Raw genomic sequence first — 18,677 nt, forward strand, 5'->3', positions numbered from 1 at the left:
GGGCGAACGAGTAACGCGAGTTTACACAGGACACTGTCGAAAGCACGCTACAGTGGGCAAGAATCGAAGTTTAGCAGCCCGTACGCTTGTTTAGCTCGAGCGGTAAAGAATTTTGATTCAAATAACAGTGGATAAAAGGAGAATTTTTGTAGGAATTATTCGATGACATTATTTGCTAACAGTGCTTCCAACATCTTGACGAATGTCGGAATTTTTAGGAAATTTCTTTTTACTTCTGATTGAGAGAATGGTGACACGAAGGGTGCGAGGATAATAATAATGCATGGTGAAATGGTAAATTGATGTGAGCTTCTTTGGAAGATAAAAGGAATTTGTGTGGATTCATCATTTGAGCTGGTTAATTTTGATTCTGGACCACCCTGAACCGGGCAGGAGGTCGATGCCTGTATGCAAAAATTAATCAAAAGTATGGAATGAATGTCTTTTCGTTCGAGGCGTAGATTTCGAGAGCGATTTTTGAAGATTTGTTAGTCAAGCCATGTATTCATGTGTGTATTCAGCAGATTTTTAAAATTCGATTATCTCGAAAACGAAGCCTCGAGGGTCAAAAATTCCCTGGAGCAAATTAGATTTGGGCTGGACCATTAGCTTACGAAAAAAAAGAATTTCGGTCAATTTTCAGCCTAGAAGGTTAGATCCAATTTGATCCAAAGGTACTTTTGACCCCCTTATCCAGTTATATACCCTTTTATTCTCCATTTTTTATTGACTTTTGCATATGGAATTACCTCTCTTGCCCGCTTGCTCTATCCTTTCGGCCACACTTTATATAAACGTCTGTACTAATTACGAACTTATCCTGGTAACTAATTTACGATCTTATCCTTCACTTCTTCAACTTCCTGGCGTCACGGAATGAGTTGAACTCCTGTTACCAGCGAGTAAAACTTTCCACCGTAATAAATTATCATATCCGCGAGGGTAACGTTGTGTATATTACGCGTAATCACCATAATAAATCCAGGAAGAAACAGGTGCCACTGAGATGCCGCATTTGAACACCGAATCCATATCGGTAGCCAAAACCATGGCCGTGGAGAAGCCTCCGTAACTCCAACCCCATATCGCGGTTCTGTTCGCGTCGATCCATGGATAGGTCTCTTGTAAATACCTAATTCGCGAACAAAAATAAAATCGGGGAACTTAAAAAAAAGAAGAATAACAATAAAGTGGTGGAAAACTGAAGTTTGTTAAGCACCTATCGTCATTTCGATTACACTCCTAACTTTGTAATCATTTTTAAAAGAATTTATGAGCCAAATATTTTGACTGCTTTGACAGTTCTAGCATTAAATTAATCGTGTAATAAATAAACACAGGGAATTGATTCGTGGAGGGGAAGAAACCTATTCCAGGATCAAGGAAACTCAGGTTTAAATCGAAATCAATACATCTTGAGTCCTCTAAAACACTGTCGGCGAAAAGCTTCGACCTTCGTTCGCCCAGAAAGGAACAGAACCACCGTGACCAAGGAAACCTGGCAATGAAACAGAGGTTACCTACCGTGTGACGGCTATCTGGTCTTCGATTTCCACGGTGCCCATCCGCCGATAAATCTCGAACAGCATCTTGCTGCCCTTATATGCGGACCCGCGGCCGTCGATGTGACCGTAAATGACGCTCCTATTGGTCGCCATATAAGACTCGAAGCCGTGAGTGTTCGACTCAGTGATTCTTACGGTGTTCGGGCCGGCATATCTGGAAGAAATACACGAAAGACGTGATGTAAGACCGATTAATCGTTAAAATTATGAGATCATTTGAGGATCGTTATCTGATGTCAGATTTCGAATGTTAAACGGAGATTCACCAGACGTTCATTAAATGGAGCATATTGCTATTAGTTTATGAAATATTTAATGTTCAGTGACGAGGAGCCTTTGACCACTCATCGAGGATTTACTGTATAGCAAAATCGACAGTAATTCACGTTACACTACAAAACAAAATCAACAGTAATTCACGTTGTATAGCAAAATAAAATCGACACTAATTTAGCGTCGGCTATTTTCGTACTGGCGAAGAACGTACTGGAAAGGGTTAAATACACATTAAAACATTCAAAAGGATCGTAAAGGAACTGGAACACTATCCTATAACATCGTATCCCAGAGATGGGCAAACTCATTATCTAGATAAAAAGTTTCGAATAACGAATAAAAGATAAAAAAAATATTTCGTCATTTTTAATTGTTTAATCGCGGAAATTAAAATTTTTATAACAAAATAATACTTCTTTATGAATGAATCGACATTTATCGAACAATTATCTAATCTCATTAACTGTTTAAAGCTCAGGACGCCACCCTTAGATACTGCTGCTTTTCACTGTGTATTATTCGAATAAAATTCTGCCCAACTCTATCGTATATGTTATGCTTCAATTTTGCAGTAATAACATCCGAAGCTTTTCGCACATCAAACGATCAACCGGTGATCGACACCTGTTCATCGCGAGCAACTTACACGTTGATCAGCAGGGGATATGAATTCCTCTCATCGAAATCGGGCGGCAGGTAAAGTCTGACCTTGCTGTCGTAACCGTTCGCTCTCACGTCTAAATTCATGACACGCGGCTGGGTACGAGCTAGCAATCTTCGTCTCAGGGATCGATTATTCTCCCAAGAGTAGAGCAGCCTGCGTTCGGCGTCGAAGATCGACACGGTCGTCGGATCTGGTCCCGCGCAGGCCAGCACATAGTACGAACAGTCCGAGGAGAAATACGCAGAGGCGTAGGTACAAGAGTTTCCTACGAACAATTTCATGGATATTCATTCGAACCGTTTCTAGTGACTTTTTTCTTCCATCAGCAAAGACTTCTGTCTTACGGGGCAAGTTACCGAGATGTTAAATTAATTTTGAAAGAATAGTGGTTGGAAATTATAGGACCCGATCTCCTAAGAACTGAAATAAATATCGATTACCCGGAAAATTCAGTACCGGTCAGAAAAATGGTGTCAAAGTCCGTCATGAGTAGCTCTGCAAATTCATCTAAATAAATTTCTTTTTATCATTTGTCTGGCTTTTTAGGGATTTTTTAGAAACTTGTAATAGGGCAACAAAAATTCAAATTCGTCTCTCTAACAAGGGAAGGCACAGAAGTGTCCCACTCCGATTTTGATGAAACGTCGTATGTCTGTTAAGCAGTCAAAAATAAGGGATACGTATTTTTTTTTATCGGTTGAGACGCGACTTTAAGGGGTGAAACCACCCCTCAAAGTTTCGACCCGAAATTTTTTTGTTATAAACAAATTATATTTTGGACAATTTGCTAGCACCATATTATTCGACATGAAAAACCGGAAACCTCGTCCATTAGAAGTTTTCATGTATCTCCTCTGGTTTTCGAAATAGTACTTTCGGGTCGAAACTTCGAGTGGTGGTTTCAGCCCTTAAAATCGCGTCTCAGCCGATAAAAAAAAATACGTATCCCTTATTTTTGACTGCTTAACAGACATACAAAGTTTCATCAAAATCGGAGGGGGTTACTTCCGTGTCTTCCCTTGTAAGACTAGTGGTCTACAGTTAACGGTTGACCAGTCTTGTTAGTGGCTCACCTTCAGGAGAGAGGACGTTACAGGACACGCATTCAGGTGGTTCGGTGCCATCCAAAGGCACCAAGTACAAATTTCTCTGCGAGGGTTGACCCACCCCTGTTCCCAGGTAGTACAAAAGCTGCCTCACATGATCCACAGTCACGATGCTAATCACCTCGGTCGCGCCCGGTGTCAAATCCTTCTCCCTGATCAATCTGCCGCCCTTGTACTCGTATCTGGTCGCATGGAGGAATCGTCCAGCGTTCGTGCCAGAGTTCTGCAGCTTCAGAACCACAGCGTATTGATTGTGGTAGACCGGTGGCTGTACACGCAGCCAGCCCCTGTGCTCCTCCTGATAGAGGATGTCGTCAGCTTTGCCCGAAGTGTCGTAGCGCACCAATTGGGCCATGTTCTGCACTCGATTCGTCCAGGTGGCCACCACGTGGTCCTTGCCCCACCAATTCACCGTGTACAGAACGTTGTCACTGTAAGGAAAGATGCTTTCAGGGTGTCTCGAGGAGGATGTGGACTTTGGACAAGCGTCAACAAGGTAGACAGCAAGGTCAACGTATTATATGTGGAGTCGAAGATGGATGACCTGTCGCTTGTTTACCCTTAATGGATTTATGATAGAGTCTTGAAGGACGGTGCATGAGACTGAACAAGACCTGGTATCGCAAGATGGCGAAAGACCACGCTGGGTGATTTAGGTGACGTGGGCTTGTTTATGGAAAACTGATGAGAGAAAGTTGGAAATGGCGAGCAACTTGATGTTGCGTTGCTTTAATACGGATATTGTATGATCTGACCGTGGAGTGGGGAAGGCAAGGGTGCCTTCTGGTAACAGGACTGTGATGGACCCATGAAACTTATCCCAGAATGCCAAAACCACGTGGGTCTGTGTAAATATTAGGACGTCTGGATAATATTTTTAACAGGCTGAATAATCGAGCTATAGATCGCTGAATTCGTTCTTCTATAGACCAGAAGGTGGTATTAACAAAAGATGCATTGACCTTGAACAAACTCCACATCACATTGATATCTCGAAAAAGATAAGATATGACAAAGTCAGGTTGTATCCATTCGATGCATTCTTTGAAATGCCACATAATTCGTTAAAACGTTTTCTGATACAATCAGTAGGTAACAAGTTATTACAGATATTAGTTCGTATTGACTCACCCTGTATTAAAAATAAAGAGTGTGTCATTGTAAAGAACTATACATATAATCATCAGGATTGAATAGCTATAATAGCAGCGTTTGTCAGAGTTAATTATCGCTACAGATAAGATATGAAACACCCAGGGGGAATGAAGTCACACGTATTACCCGTTAATCATGAGTAGCCACGCGCGGCCTGTTTGTTCAGAATCATGCTAATCCGATGCGACAGCTATAATGACAGCGCAGCTTCGAGGATACTTACACGCCAACGATGTCAGCGGGTGGCTGGAGATTAACCAATTTGGAGGTCAGATTAGCCAAATCAACGACGCTTAGGGTTACAATTGGATTTGGACTGCCCGCCTGAAAAGCCACCGTAACTGATTCTTAACACGTTGTGTTGCTTCCACGTACCACAAAGAAAGAAAGAAAAAACAAGAAGAAGAAAACGGTGGAGAAGGTACACACGTTTAACGCGAAAGAAATCTCGACGATCGGGCCAAATGGAAGTTAATTTTCTTTAACGTGCATCGGACATGGAACGCCACCGAAGGAGAAACCCGAGCGGTGAGAAAAACCAGGGGGTTAAACGCGCGAGAGATAACCCTTTCATCCCCTTTTAAAGCCGGCAACGAGGCCAGTCGGCCGCCGCTGAGCTTCCCTAATCTGGTCCTTCCGCGACGACTGTCTTCGTTGTCGGACAAATTGGGTAAAGGGAAGAAACGATTATCCGATCCGTTTGATTTTTCACCATGAAATTTCCCCTTTAATTTCGTACCATCCCGTCACGAATATCAACCCCTCAGTAGGTTCATTTTAATAACTCTCGTCCGCGATTTGTTATACTCGCCTTCGGATACTTGATCTTCACTTCCGTGGGATACTGATCTACCAAAATGCCTGGCTTCCCATAATATAGGATCGACATATCTTTCACCCTGGTGTCGTTGTAGGTCGCGAAAGCGAGGTGATTTCCATCGGGGGAGAACCAGAGGGCCACCGCTGATGCGAGCACTTCCTCTGTGAAGAACGGATATACACAAAATTAGTATTTTCATCAATTTTTTCGTGAAACGTAAAAAAATATTAACATCATGAAGACCGATTAGGCTACAGTGACGTGATGCGAGTGTCAACTGACACTTGTCAGTGGACTGCAGAATTTTGTGCAAATTCACAATTTTAGATACGAACATTCAAAAATTAAAATGGTCCTGAAACTTAAATTCTGTACTAAAGACTCCACTACATTAGTAATAACACATAAATAAAATTAAACTTTATTAAAATCCTTATTTTATTGCATTTGGCAAATTACCGACTGCTATAAATGTATAAACACTCGCTGTTTACTTATCAGATATTCAAAATTAATGAACTTCTGGCATTCATAACAGAAACCATATTTTCTTAATTTCTGACAGCCACTGATAAGCATTTTTAAAACATGGTTTTAACTTCAATCATTCATACAATTGACTAATTTCACAAAAGGTCCAATGAGAATCGAACCGAATTGAAAGTCGCATTGAACTGGCCACAACATCGTGGATATCGATGCTTCCCGTTGGGACAATAAACATTTAACAATCCTTTTAATAATGTTCTTACCCTCGTAAACCCAATCAGGCACGCCGTTATAAACGACATCGGGCACGCCGGTGTGCGTTAATCGTCGAGCATGGCCGCTGCTATCGGTGAACTCTTGGTAATAAATATCGTTGTCCAAAACGTAAGCCAATGCGTTTTTATTCGGCGACCATTTCGCCAACGGTATACGTCTTCCATCCGCGATCTTCGTGTAGGTTCTACGAGCAAAAAGGATTCGAAAGGATTTCGCAAACGGAATCGAATCGATCGGCTTTGTACAGGATAGCAACGAAACACAAATCGGTTGGATCGTTACCCCCTAGGTCGTTATCGTGGAAATCTCGTGGACACTTTGTACCGTCGCACGTGGAGTGGTTAACAAACGGAATAGAAAACAGTAGAACGAACGTTAATTTTATCATTACTGCGACCGGGACGGTTGCATCGTTTCGTGATTCAGTTTATCAGCGGATCGTTAAAGTTTTATCAGTGGGTATACGAGAATGCGACCGAGAAACACTCACTTGTGTTCCACGCTGTAAACGTCGAACTTCTGATGCATCGAGTACCGGAAGCCCTGAAACAATTATGAAGAATTCCTTGCAGTTTCGTTTGTCTCGATGACAAACGAAGAAGCATGAAGGATATAAGAAGAGGGAGTATTTGGTTTGAATATTAAACGTGGATAATTGAATGGTCAATGTTGGTCGTGACTCGACCGATAAGTGGAAAGAATTCAAAATGGCGGCGATACGATGGCGACACTTACGGCGGTGAAATCGTAGCTGATCAGAATGTACGAGTTGTCGTGGGAAAAGGTCATCAGTGGCTTGTCGTAAGAGCTCTGAAAAAATAAATTGTTAAACTGTCATATAAACACATTTTTATTAAATGATACAACGTTGGTAATCCTAGAATGTCATGGACAAATGGAATGTGGGTCTGGAAGATACACATAAATGTCAAACGTCCCGAGTGATATCAAAGTAGCAGAAGCAAAACACTTAGGTCAATGTTTGGCCGATCCAAACGTTTGATAACGTTGTAACGTTCCTATTGATAAAACAGACCTCGTGTTTGGTTATCGTGTATACGTTACGACACGATGAATCGTGGATCGGTTTGCATCGACCGATAACGTGCCACTAATTCGTCGCTAACCACGGACCAAGAGATCGATGCCTTTTGCGTCGTATTTTCTCGAACGAAAAAACGTGTACACGATTTTACGATAACAGTAACCTTCGAGCAAACGGAATAATTAACGTGGCAAATATTAGAGGTAAATAGTACCGTTCTGCGATTGGGCAAAGCGATATTTGGGAGAAATATTATATTTGGCTCGAGTGGGTTACTTAATTAGTATAAAATGTGACGATTAAAGTGAGCGAAATACGCGTTTCATTTTATTTCATAATCGGCGTAATTTTCCGATGATGTTTCCCGTGGACAGCGTAACATTGTTGAACACGACGCAAATGATTCGAGGCTGGGAAAACTGAACGGAGGAAAACATGTCTCCTGAATCAATATCGTTTGTTGGCTCTCGCGCTTGAAAGTGGACAGTGTAATTCACCGTGGAGGAACAGGACCGTACAGAGAATTTCCATGCGATTAATTAAACACGCTTTTGTTATCCGTGACCGTTTCCGTTAATGGAAATAGGAAAGACGGGCCCCAGATATGGACTAATTCCCTCTGAAACTAAAAACTCAAAGGTTAAAAATGTAAATTTAACAGAAAATATCAGGTGTTCCCTTTCTAAACATTGTTGAAAAAGAGAATCATTCCATAATCAAGGAATTTTTCTTTCAATTTCTTTGCATTTCCTCCACCGTTGGATAAAGTTTGCATTTCTCTTTTTTTTTTTAAGAATCCAACTTTCTTAATTTAATATTCGCGAGAAACCCTTAATCCTCGGAATCTTTCTTCAGATCTCAACAGTATGGACCGAGTTCTCGAAAGCTTCGTACACAAAGGACCTGAAAATCTCTTTAAAGTCGAATTACTCAGCTAATTGGGTAAAATTCCCGTGAGTAACAACAATCAAAGAGCAATACCACGTAACAGAGAAAATTCGAGAGAAAGTTTCGCGTCGATGCTGGCCAACGTGAGCAAACTGTACTAATAATTTAATAACAATTAATCAATATATTCTATCCCCTTCAAAGTGACAAATTGTCGATAAATAATTCTCGATTCTTCTTTAAGTCTCGATGAGAATTAATCTGAACAAAATATAAAATATACTAACAGACGCCATTTCGATCGATACTGTGAAAGTTAAAAAATCTATAATTGTAACGATTCAAAAAATACAAATTTCTATTTATTTTTCCCCGATGCGATGTTATTTTTTCTTCGATTAATTCTGTTTCGATCGATACTACACCGTTCTCGACAGGACAAGTCGATCCACTCTCTGTTTCTCTTTGTGTCTTACCACGATCGACGAATCCATGAAGGTTCTGCTGATCCCCGACGTCACATCGAATGTACGAACGTCACCGGCATAGTTATCGGTATAAAGAATGTCCGTGTCCGTTCTCCAGGTACCGTTGAACCCGTTCGCCCGGAAACTTTGGTCGTAAGTCTCCTCCAGATTGAATGGAACGGTCCTGAAGTCATGATCGTTCTCTTCGACGGTATCGTGTCGGGAGAAGTCTTTGTCGATCACTCGCGGTACTGGAAGAGAAAAACGCGGAATTCCATGAAAGTGAGCCGAGCAGACGGTACTCGTAGGAGACAAATTGGTGGAGGAAGCGAAGCTGAACGCGTGGATAAATCGAGAGGGGAGGAGAAGTAGACGCTTTTGGAGACTGCAGAGAAGGGAGAAATACGGAAGGAAGTAACTAAGACGGCGTTTGCACAGTCATTCCTCTTTCTCTATTAACAAATTCTGATACTTAACAGACACGATTAATATTCACGTGTTTTATTAAACGGACAACATCCCTCGGTGTCAAATTAACGCAGTGATAAAAAATATTAATATAATGAAGAGATAAATAATTAAATTTGAAAATTCTTTAAAATTTGGAACTCAAAGAGCCATAGCTAAATTTACCTACACACAATACTATAATTTCTTAAGAGAAAAATATTTGAAATTGGCACAAGAGGCGGATGAGGGTTAATAAATGATCTTCGAGTGAATGAAGAAATTTTGCGAACAATAAAATACTCTAGAAATGATTTGAGAATACTTGAAATTTAAGTATTGTAGTTATGTAGTGCGGTAAAGAGCAGTAAATAGAAGTGGTATACTGAAAACAGCCAAGCTATTAAAATATTTGAAAAGAGTGATTAACTAGGAGAATAAGAGTATCGCTTGGCTTTATATACACCCACAGAGTTACTCCCTATATTTTATTACTCCCTATTTTGGTAATAAAATTTATGAATTTCCCCATCGTTCGCGAATGTGCCTCGTGCTTTCACCGGTACGGTGCGGACACAGCGCAAAAACCGCGCTTAATTAATCTTACGCCACCCCTCGCGCCTCTGATGTCGCTGATCTGCATAAAATCTCGATTCCAAAGCGCTATCCGGCGTCACGTCCCGCGTGTCCATATCTCGAGTTCCAGTTTTTCTGCCAACTCCCGAGCATAACTCCGCTATAACGCAAAATGAACAAGAATCGAGCCCCCCCAAATGTGCAAAACATTTAGTTAATGAAACTACAGAGTAAGAACGTTAACATTTCATCGAGAATCCATTTCCAATAAACGTTTCCCAATTCCTAGACGTTCTTTATCCCAGAACGGTCTAAGTTAAACCCATTGCACTATCTTGGGCTTTTCAACATCTTGCCTTATAGCATCGAATCATACTCACTGAAAGGACTTTAAACTGCATTTATGTGACCCACTTCTCTTAACCCTCCAGAACACAATTATCAAGACGAAAAATACCCCCGAAGAGCGTGATCGGAAAGAAAAAAGTGAAAGGGGGTTGCATAATATACACCTACGAGCAAACTCGACTTCCACTAGGGAAAAAGGTGACGTAGGGGAAGGACGTCCTGTGACTTGATTTTGGGAATTGAAATATATGCCAAATTAACATTCGATTTACCATTTATTTCCTACCATTATAGGAGGTCCTTCTGCTACGCCATTTTTTTCCCTAGCGGAAGCCGAGTTTGCTCGCGAGGGTACATCAGTCCTCGCGAACACCCGTCAGCATCCATCCTCGGGACAGGAATCCAAGAAAACTCGGCCGTGAGCCAGCCCCGAGACAAATAACGCGAATTGTCCAAAAGCATTACGCCTTCCCTCCTCCCCGGGATCTGAACGCGTCCGAGTGTTCGAGACAATGTCCGGTCCCTAAGCAGCTTACGCGAAGCGCGATTATCTCGCAGAAGGGCGGGGAGAGAAGAGAGACGAAGAGACTTACCGGATTTTCCGGCGACAAGGACGGCCAAGGATCCCTGCAGCACCAGCAGCTGTAACACCTGAAAAAGATTTCGTTCCCTGGTGAGACTGTCGCACGTAGGGAAAAAAAAAGGAATTCTCCTCGTGCCTGGAATTCCACGTTCCGTACCCCCTCCCCCCTTCCCGCGTTCTTTCGGTCGTTCAAAGTACACCCTCCCCCCTCTGGTGTCGCGTGTTTCAACGGACAACGCGTAGGTGCGAAGGAGTGAAAGTGGGGATGAGGTCCTCCAGGCGGAAGGGGGGGAGGGGACGCGGTCCTCGGGACGGAAGGGCACGTACCGCGAATAAAAGTGTCTCAAAGGGGACGCCGTGAACGTAATTACGCGAGGTGTCGAGCGGTAAAATCCGCGGAATTGCCGTCGCAAAATTCTCGGCGACTTCTTGGCCAGGCTCGTTAAATTCGGAGACGGGGCTTGGGAAATCACCGCGTGCCTACCGAAACTTCCCCGGTACGCTTTAATGGACGACAACTGTGGAGGTGGGAGAAAGGGGACTGAAAGTCGAATCGAGGTTGTCGAGACGACACGGAGGGAATCGGAGTGACTTGTCCGGGGATCCCCTCGCCCTTAAGTTTAGGAACTGTCCCGTTTTCGGGAGTTCGGGTTTATGAATTGGAAATTGCGGACCACGGCTAGTGGAGAGGTGAGAAGTTTGGAGGATGATGACACGTTGGATGTTATTTGCAGAAGTAATGTAAGGTTCGTAATTTCTTGTGATAATTGTTCGAGATTACGGGATTGCGTTTGGTGAAGTATCCAGAGTGACTGAAAAATGAGGGTCTAAGGCATTAGGGGCTGACTTATTACTCTTGAAAGTTAATTTTACAATGGAAGTGTTGATTTTAGAACCTATGGTGGTTGGATAGTTTTTATTCCTTTGGTTGAGCACCATATGCTCCTAAGGTCTAAGACACATTTTTTATTACACTGTATGCAGTATGGTGAATTAACCTTCAATTACGTAGCGGTCGAATGAATGACGAATATGTATAGGGTCCATTTGATTCCATAACAATGGTCTCGTATTTATGCAATGGAAATACGTTTCACGGTAACATTTATATTTCAATTCACATAGTGACATTAAATCATACTGTAATTGTTATAATTATGTAGAATATTTGAATACGCGCATGGGTTCGGGTAATTCACAAATTTATGTACTATAATTATCGATATTTATGATATTAATGTCCACAAGAGATATAGGCAATGGCATTTTCTTTAAAGAAGTCAAAAAGAGATGTTTCTTTGCGATTGTCTTTTTCAAAATGGAACAGAAATTTTAATACAGTACTTTGCCCATACGTTTATAACTTTCAATGAAACTGGAGGCGATAACTAGAGAAAAGTTTGATAACGAAGTTGAACAGTAAGTGTCGTGATCGAATTTAAATCTTTTAAATGACACAGAGACCAGTTGTGGAAACGATAGATCACGCCGAGGTACATGTTTGTCAGCAAAAGTGTCTCGTGAATGATAAACGTTAGCGAAATTCTATGGCGGATCGAGTTAATGAACGGTCGGACTGGTCGAATAATAACGATATATTTATTTCCTCGTGTGCTTGAAATTTTAAGGAAATCCTCTTGCTTAATAGTTTCTTTTTCTTCAACGACTATAAAAATATATTGGCGACTGTCCGTGACAAAAAGTGGTTTCAGTGATAAACTATGAACATTTGTCGCGTAACAAACACATTATATTTCTGAAATGAGGTAGAGATTCGCAATTTTCTTTAAACGAAGTTCTTCAAAGAATTCTAGTTGCTTAATGAAGGCCAGCCGTGGTTTAAAAAGTTAGTATCCTTCCGTTTACTGTAAGAGGACCATAAACGAGTTCCTCAGTCTCGTTAATTTAACCAATAACTTAGAAAAACTCGACTACTCCAGAGTTTATATTATTTAAACTTTTGGCAAGCACAAGAATATTTGCTTTAAATATACGGACCCATTGAAATAGAAATGGCTTTCATGGCCGTCGACTGACGATTTACAAAAATGTTTGTCTCCTTAACGAGTTTCGTTTTAGTGCATTCCTCGGCCCCTCGAACGACACAAAATTGAAGGCTCCGCGATGAAGTGCAAAATAATTAAATAAACCTAACATTCAGAAACAGATCAACACGTTTTAACTTCAAAAAAGTTTATGTCAATACTGTAAAAAAGGAAAGAGTATAAATATTTTATCACTGTAAAATTGTAAAAAGCTTAGGAATAGGAATCAACAATAGACCAAAGCATTATAATCTGTTCCCTTTGCAATTACTAAAAATGAAATTATGATAACATTCATTTCACACGCGCATTGTTCTTTATCTTATCATAACATTCTACCTGATAAAAATAATTGATTCTAATTACCATGTAGATTCGGCCAGAACAACATCGATACATTATAAAACCGGATCACCAAGAATTAAATATAAGATAGACGTTTAGAGGTTAAGTCGTCATCTTTTTCCTTCAATTTTCCAAGCACACCGGAGATATTTCCGAAAACGTTTCGAAACTTCGACAGAGTCATTAGCGAGGGGCCAACGAACGAGGCAAGAAACTATTTTCCCCCGGGTCTGCGGACAATTACAACCCTTTCTCGATTTACCAGGGCTTTTTCTCTCCATCGCGTCCGCATTTTCGCGTTTCTTCTAGCCGGGGCACGAAACTTCTTCGCCTCGCGAATTCTCCACGACGACCGACGTGGTGGGTGCATCGTCGACGATAAATCGGGACGGTTCGAGCCTTCGAAACTTTTCCATTGACGAAACGAGAAGGGCTCGGGGAAAAGTTATCGAATCGATACGTCAAAGACGCACCCCCCTCTCTCTCTCTCGATCCACCTCGAACGGAACTGAGAGACGAGAAGGAAGAAGTCGATCGATCGAGACAGAGAGTAGAGAGAAAAAAAAAAAGAAGAATCAAGCTCGAACGATTATCGCGTCGCCGTGTTTCAGGCTTTTTCTTTTTAGTTCTTTTAACGCCGCCAGTTTCTTTTTTGTTATTGCACCACGCGCGACCGTGTAACGACGTTTACGTGACGGACGTACGAGATAAATTATCAGCGACGAGAAAATTGGCAAAACAGTTTTGATTGGCCGTAAGGGAAATTACGGTGATTTGAATATAGAGACACTGCGTCGGAAACGAATGTACACGTGGACAGTGAAGAAATCGAGAAATGAAGTTCGAAGAAACCGACCTGGTTTGTCGACACTGTTTTTTTATGAATGTAACATTCACGTTATCGTGGCTACAAGAATTATACACGCATGCCATCTGCTTCTGGATAACTTCATAGATTCTTACGTATCACCTTCAAAAAGTGTCGATAACACAACGCACGTGTTCGTACCGCAGTATATTCCTTATTCCGTTCGATAAATCCAACGTCATGTTTGGTTACGAATCACGGAAAAAAAGATTTCTCGATCTCTTTGAATCCATCTAACCGAACAACCTTCTTAATCTAGCGAAAGACATACTGAACTTTCCAACAGTCGATTTACACACGTTTATCACTCGCGATCCCATTATTCACTAGAAAAACAGAAGACTTCCACTTCATTGAACGTGTCAGAAAGATAAGACAAACAACCTCCCGAAGAAGGATTCCCCGATAAAAAATGATTTCACGATCGAACCCTAAGTCATTCGTATCGTGGCTGTCGCCACCCCCTCTGCACAGGGGTTGTGGCGTCGTCGTGTGAACCTACCCCCTTCCACGGCATGGCGAACACGTGATACAGAGGTTTCAGTTAGAGACGATCACGTTGTTGGTCGATCCCGATTCAATGCCGATCGAGAGATCGTCGCGGCTCGATGGATCTCACGAGTGCGCCGGCCACTGACTGATCCATCGCGTACTTTCCCGACGTGCTGGAAGTGGCAGGTGCTCCCACCTCCTTCGATAAACACGGGGCATACCCGTTGATATCACTGTCTTTTCCTCCTTCTCGAGTTGGTCTGTTTCCAACGGCTTGTCGTGGCCCGCGCGAACGGTCTCCGATGATAACAATGCCCCCCTCCTTCGAGTCGGATTCTGAAAGGGGAATTTTCGTCTATTTGATTTATACCGTCTGATCTTGTGACTGAAAGAGATTATACAGTGGAGAGAGTGAACAAGAAAATATTTGTTTTGGACTGTACTCTAGGTCACTGGAAACAGACGGTTTAATATATTTTCGTTGTGTCGATGGCTTGGAAAAGGTTATACGACACGATGGAATTTCTGATTGTTGATGTCGACGGTATTGTAACGAATATTATAGTATTGTTACTATGTTATTATCAATACTTGTTTGTAAACGTCATATCCATACGAGTTGGTAAAGTATGGAAGAAGGTGGTGATATGGACCACTGTTTTGTTTCAGAGTAAATAATTAATATTAAATGTTTCATTGCATCAATAATCATCAATAGTGCTAGTCAACACATATCTCTTGTCATTGTATGTATTATTAGTTCTTGGGATATAACATAAAATTGTTGAAGAGTGCAACAATTTGTTTTAATATAGTAAAAAATGAAGGATTGTTATATTCTATTTTTATGTTCTATTTTTGGACGGTACTCAGAAAACTTATAAGGTACTATGTGCAAGGGTTAAGCACCGTTAGAAGTATGTTAAACTAAAAATTTTCTAATCATATAACAACTAATGCTATCAATAATGCAGCTTCATATCCCACTCCTATCACGACTGTTCTACAGGTGCAAACTTAATCCCTACCGAGTCTAATCCCTCCGCTGCAAGAAGAAGCAAACAATCGCTTGAAATAACTCGAGAAACCTACCATAGAATAAATGGGAGAAATTAATAAATTGGGCTAAAATTATTCCTAGGTCATATATTATAGCTGGTCAGGATAGAAATATAAAATTCGTGAAAAATCGAAATGGATTAACATCGGCCGGAAAATCCCGTCAGCCGACGATTACACGTGGGTGTCCAACACTCCCTCCCCCTGACGTTTCACATTCTTTTCCCGTCGTCGGCTATCGCTAATAATCCTGATTCACGGCGCGCACCGGCGCGCGCTGTCAATAACTTCGTAAAGCTTTTGCGAAATTCGCCGCTGTAAATCGCGGTTATCGAACGACAGAGCTTCATCGGTGCAATCGTTGCAGCGGCAGCATCGCCGGTTCTATGTATCGAGGACGACAGTGATTTGATTACGAGCAAACAACCGTCGAACCAGGCCAGGTCGAACGATAAAACGCCACTCTCTCCCGTCTGAGCTATCGCACACACTTAACTGTGCGTTGATGAGGGGGGTTACGTAACCAGGGGCAGCACGTGGTGGCTTATTAATAACATTTATCGTTGTATAGTGCACAGACCACCTCCAATTTTATTCCAGACCGATTCTGGACTCTCACTCTCGAAACGATTCAATCTTCTATCGATCAACTTTGATTATTATCGATTCTTAGGGGAAATGTATTCTAATGATATGATATGTAACAAGAACAGATTTATTTTCTGGTCAACGTTCTTATAATATTTATGCCTCGCGTGTTCCGTCCAACAACGAATAACCGAAGTCCCAACATGCAGAACAGAATAGAATGAAATAAACAAAATAACACTTCGTTGAAGTCTAACAACATTTCTATTTATACTACCTTCACCGTCACGAAGTCCTCGTACCAAAAAAAAACGAAACACAACGTATCTCTCCTATTTTTGTATCTAAGAATTCGCGTAGACGTTTAAGCAATTGTGCAAACATTCGACCTCCTTGGTATCAAAGAATCCAATTTCTTGCAACACTTCGTTTCACGGCCAGCCAACAGGAAGTTCAATTCTAATTTCGCATACTATTCGCGTGCATCAATTCACGCTAATGAGTCGCGGCGGTTGGGAATGGAAACTGGGAGGTTCTAATCTCCGAGCCACCGCAAGCTTCGTATTACCTTAATCCGAGTACACGTTTCGAGTACACGTATCCCCCCGCCGATTAGGCTATCTCGACTCGTGAGATACGCCAGGAAAAAAATGGGATCGACCATCCGCGAGAACTAATCGTACGGTATTAAAGCAAGTTCGATCGACGAGAGGCACGTTTCGCCCGAGTATCATAAACGTGATCCGCGGTGCCAGTGCTGGCCTGGATATCCCGACTATCGGAGCTTCCCCCCTGTTCGCTCAATCTTCCAATTGATACGATGAATTACTACGAAAAGGTAATTCGTGTAAATGGTCCGAGATTTTATGACGACGTAAACCGTCACGATGGGTCTGTGAACATCGATAAGAAGCTCGGACCTCGTTCACTGGGTCCTTTTAAGCCCGACACTTTTCAATTGTGAGACAACGTTCCCTTCCCTATCATCACGCTCTGTTGACCCAGTAAATCACATCGTCTCCACTATATCAATGGGAATAGCGACGAGTAGGAAGGGAGAAGATATACAGGGTGATAAAAGAAAATGGTCGGAGACTCTAGGGAGCTTACGGTACTCACCGAATGGAGTAAAAAATGTCTAAATCAAACGTAGGTCCTAGGATCAAGCCTTTCGGTGTAATATTCAGTATCGTGAACGAGGATTTTCGCAATATATTGAATGTAAAATGTTAACGGAATGTTGAAGCTGTGAACGGTAGAGGATGGATGATTGAATTTGAACAGGTGGACTACGTTGCACGTCTGACACGTGTGAAAGATATGGAAGTGGAAACTTCGAGATTTCAGGTGTCATAGACGGGGAGGGTTGGTTGTTGGATGTGTGAAAGATGGAAGCTTAAGGTTTCAATGGTGGAAGTTGTGTTAGAAGTTCGAGCCTTGTGAAGGGGAATGTGGAATAGGTGAAGTTTGTAATATAAGAGACGGAACTTGAGAATTTGAACTTTAAACAGTCGAATTTGTTTATTTGACAGTCAATGTATACGCTTCCGATAGTTGAATCCGGAATGCTACAGCTGATAAATGGAAGTCCACGACAAAAGTCCTAGATGAACGTTGAAAAATAAAAGAAATTGAAGGAAATACAAAATCAAGTTAAATATTTGTAAAAAATATTGTAAATTTTTGTAAGCAACTTCAGGAGTCGGTAACATTCACGTTTATGTTTGCATTAACAGCCAGAAAGAATTTAAAGCACCGACTTCGGTCATTTAGGGTGCAGAGGACACTTAAATCCTCGCGATAACGTTTCAGGTACAGCCTGCATCGGCAGATGCTTACTAAACAAATTGAACAGTAATTCACTTTCCTAATCAGTAGAGACACCTTTCGTTGATAACGAAGAATATAATGACGTTATCAGAGATCGGTTGAAAGCGCCTGCAAGTATGCAACTGCAGTATTACCATCGTTTTAGCTTCCCACGGAGTCGACGAGATGGCAGCAGTATAATATATCACTAGAAAAACAACCGGAAAATAGTTGGCGCCGAATATTAACGTATCTTAACGATTTATATCTCAAAAGATTGCTTCCACAGCACCGTTTATAGTTAATGAGATATTCGCAAAAGAAAAAGAAAAAACTTGTTGTTTACAAAATAGATAGTAAATGGCCTTTTTACACAAATATTATGGCACCAAAAAATTGCTCCAGATCTGTTTTATAATATTCAAAGGTCGGATATCTTAGTAACAACTTATCAACAAGGAGCAATTGAAATAATGTTGTTGCATACAGGTTAGGTATGATGTCGTACAGTAGGCGCTTGTTTATTGCAGGCTATTTTATTGTTGCATAGGAACACCCTTCGCTCACACATATTTCTCACCCACGTGCGCGCACCCCACTCAGTCGTCCAGTACATTATTTGTTACAATCACTAACCCATGCTTTTCTACACTTTTATACATAAATGAGATAACTAAACAAATTTAGTTATTAATCATTTTGTCTGGTACAATTTTATAAATACAATTTAAAAATCATTTGTATTCGAAAATAATTGCTATTTACC

General features: G+C 41.3%; 1 protein-coding gene across 1 annotated transcript in view; it reads right to left on the reverse strand.

Annotated features, from left to right (window-relative positions):
- Nucleotides 1–14,587, reverse strand: part of LOC107191068 (venom dipeptidyl peptidase 4) — a 15,749-nt gene extending 1,162 nt beyond the window's left edge. Inside the window, exons 1-13 of the mRNA XM_015580016.1 lie at nt 14,466–14,587; nt 10,716–10,773; nt 8,761–9,002; nt 7,087–7,161; nt 6,842–6,894; nt 6,339–6,535; nt 5,578–5,747; nt 4,990–5,090; nt 3,579–4,042; nt 2,488–2,770; nt 1,525–1,719; nt 962–1,132; nt 797–803 (exon numbers count right to left, since the gene is read on the reverse strand). Coding sequence (XP_015435502.1) covers nt 797–803; nt 962–1,132; nt 1,525–1,719; nt 2,488–2,770; nt 3,579–4,042; nt 4,990–5,090; nt 5,578–5,747; nt 6,339–6,535; nt 6,842–6,894; nt 7,087–7,161; nt 8,761–9,002; nt 10,716–10,773; nt 14,466–14,480 — 2,031 coding nt within the window. The 5' untranslated portion in view covers nt 14,481–14,587. The remainder of the gene's footprint in view (nt 1–796; nt 804–961; nt 1,133–1,524; nt 1,720–2,487; nt 2,771–3,578; nt 4,043–4,989; nt 5,091–5,577; nt 5,748–6,338; nt 6,536–6,841; nt 6,895–7,086; nt 7,162–8,760; nt 9,003–10,715; nt 10,774–14,465) is intronic.
- Nucleotides 14,588–18,677: the final 4,090 nt, after the last annotated feature.

Source organism: Dufourea novaeangliae, unplaced genomic scaffold (assembly GCF_001272555.1).
Source record: "Dufourea novaeangliae isolate 0120121106 unplaced genomic scaffold, ASM127255v1 scaffold221, whole genome shotgun sequence".
Lineage (NCBI taxonomy): Eukaryota > Metazoa > Arthropoda > Insecta > Hymenoptera > Halictidae > Dufourea > Dufourea novaeangliae.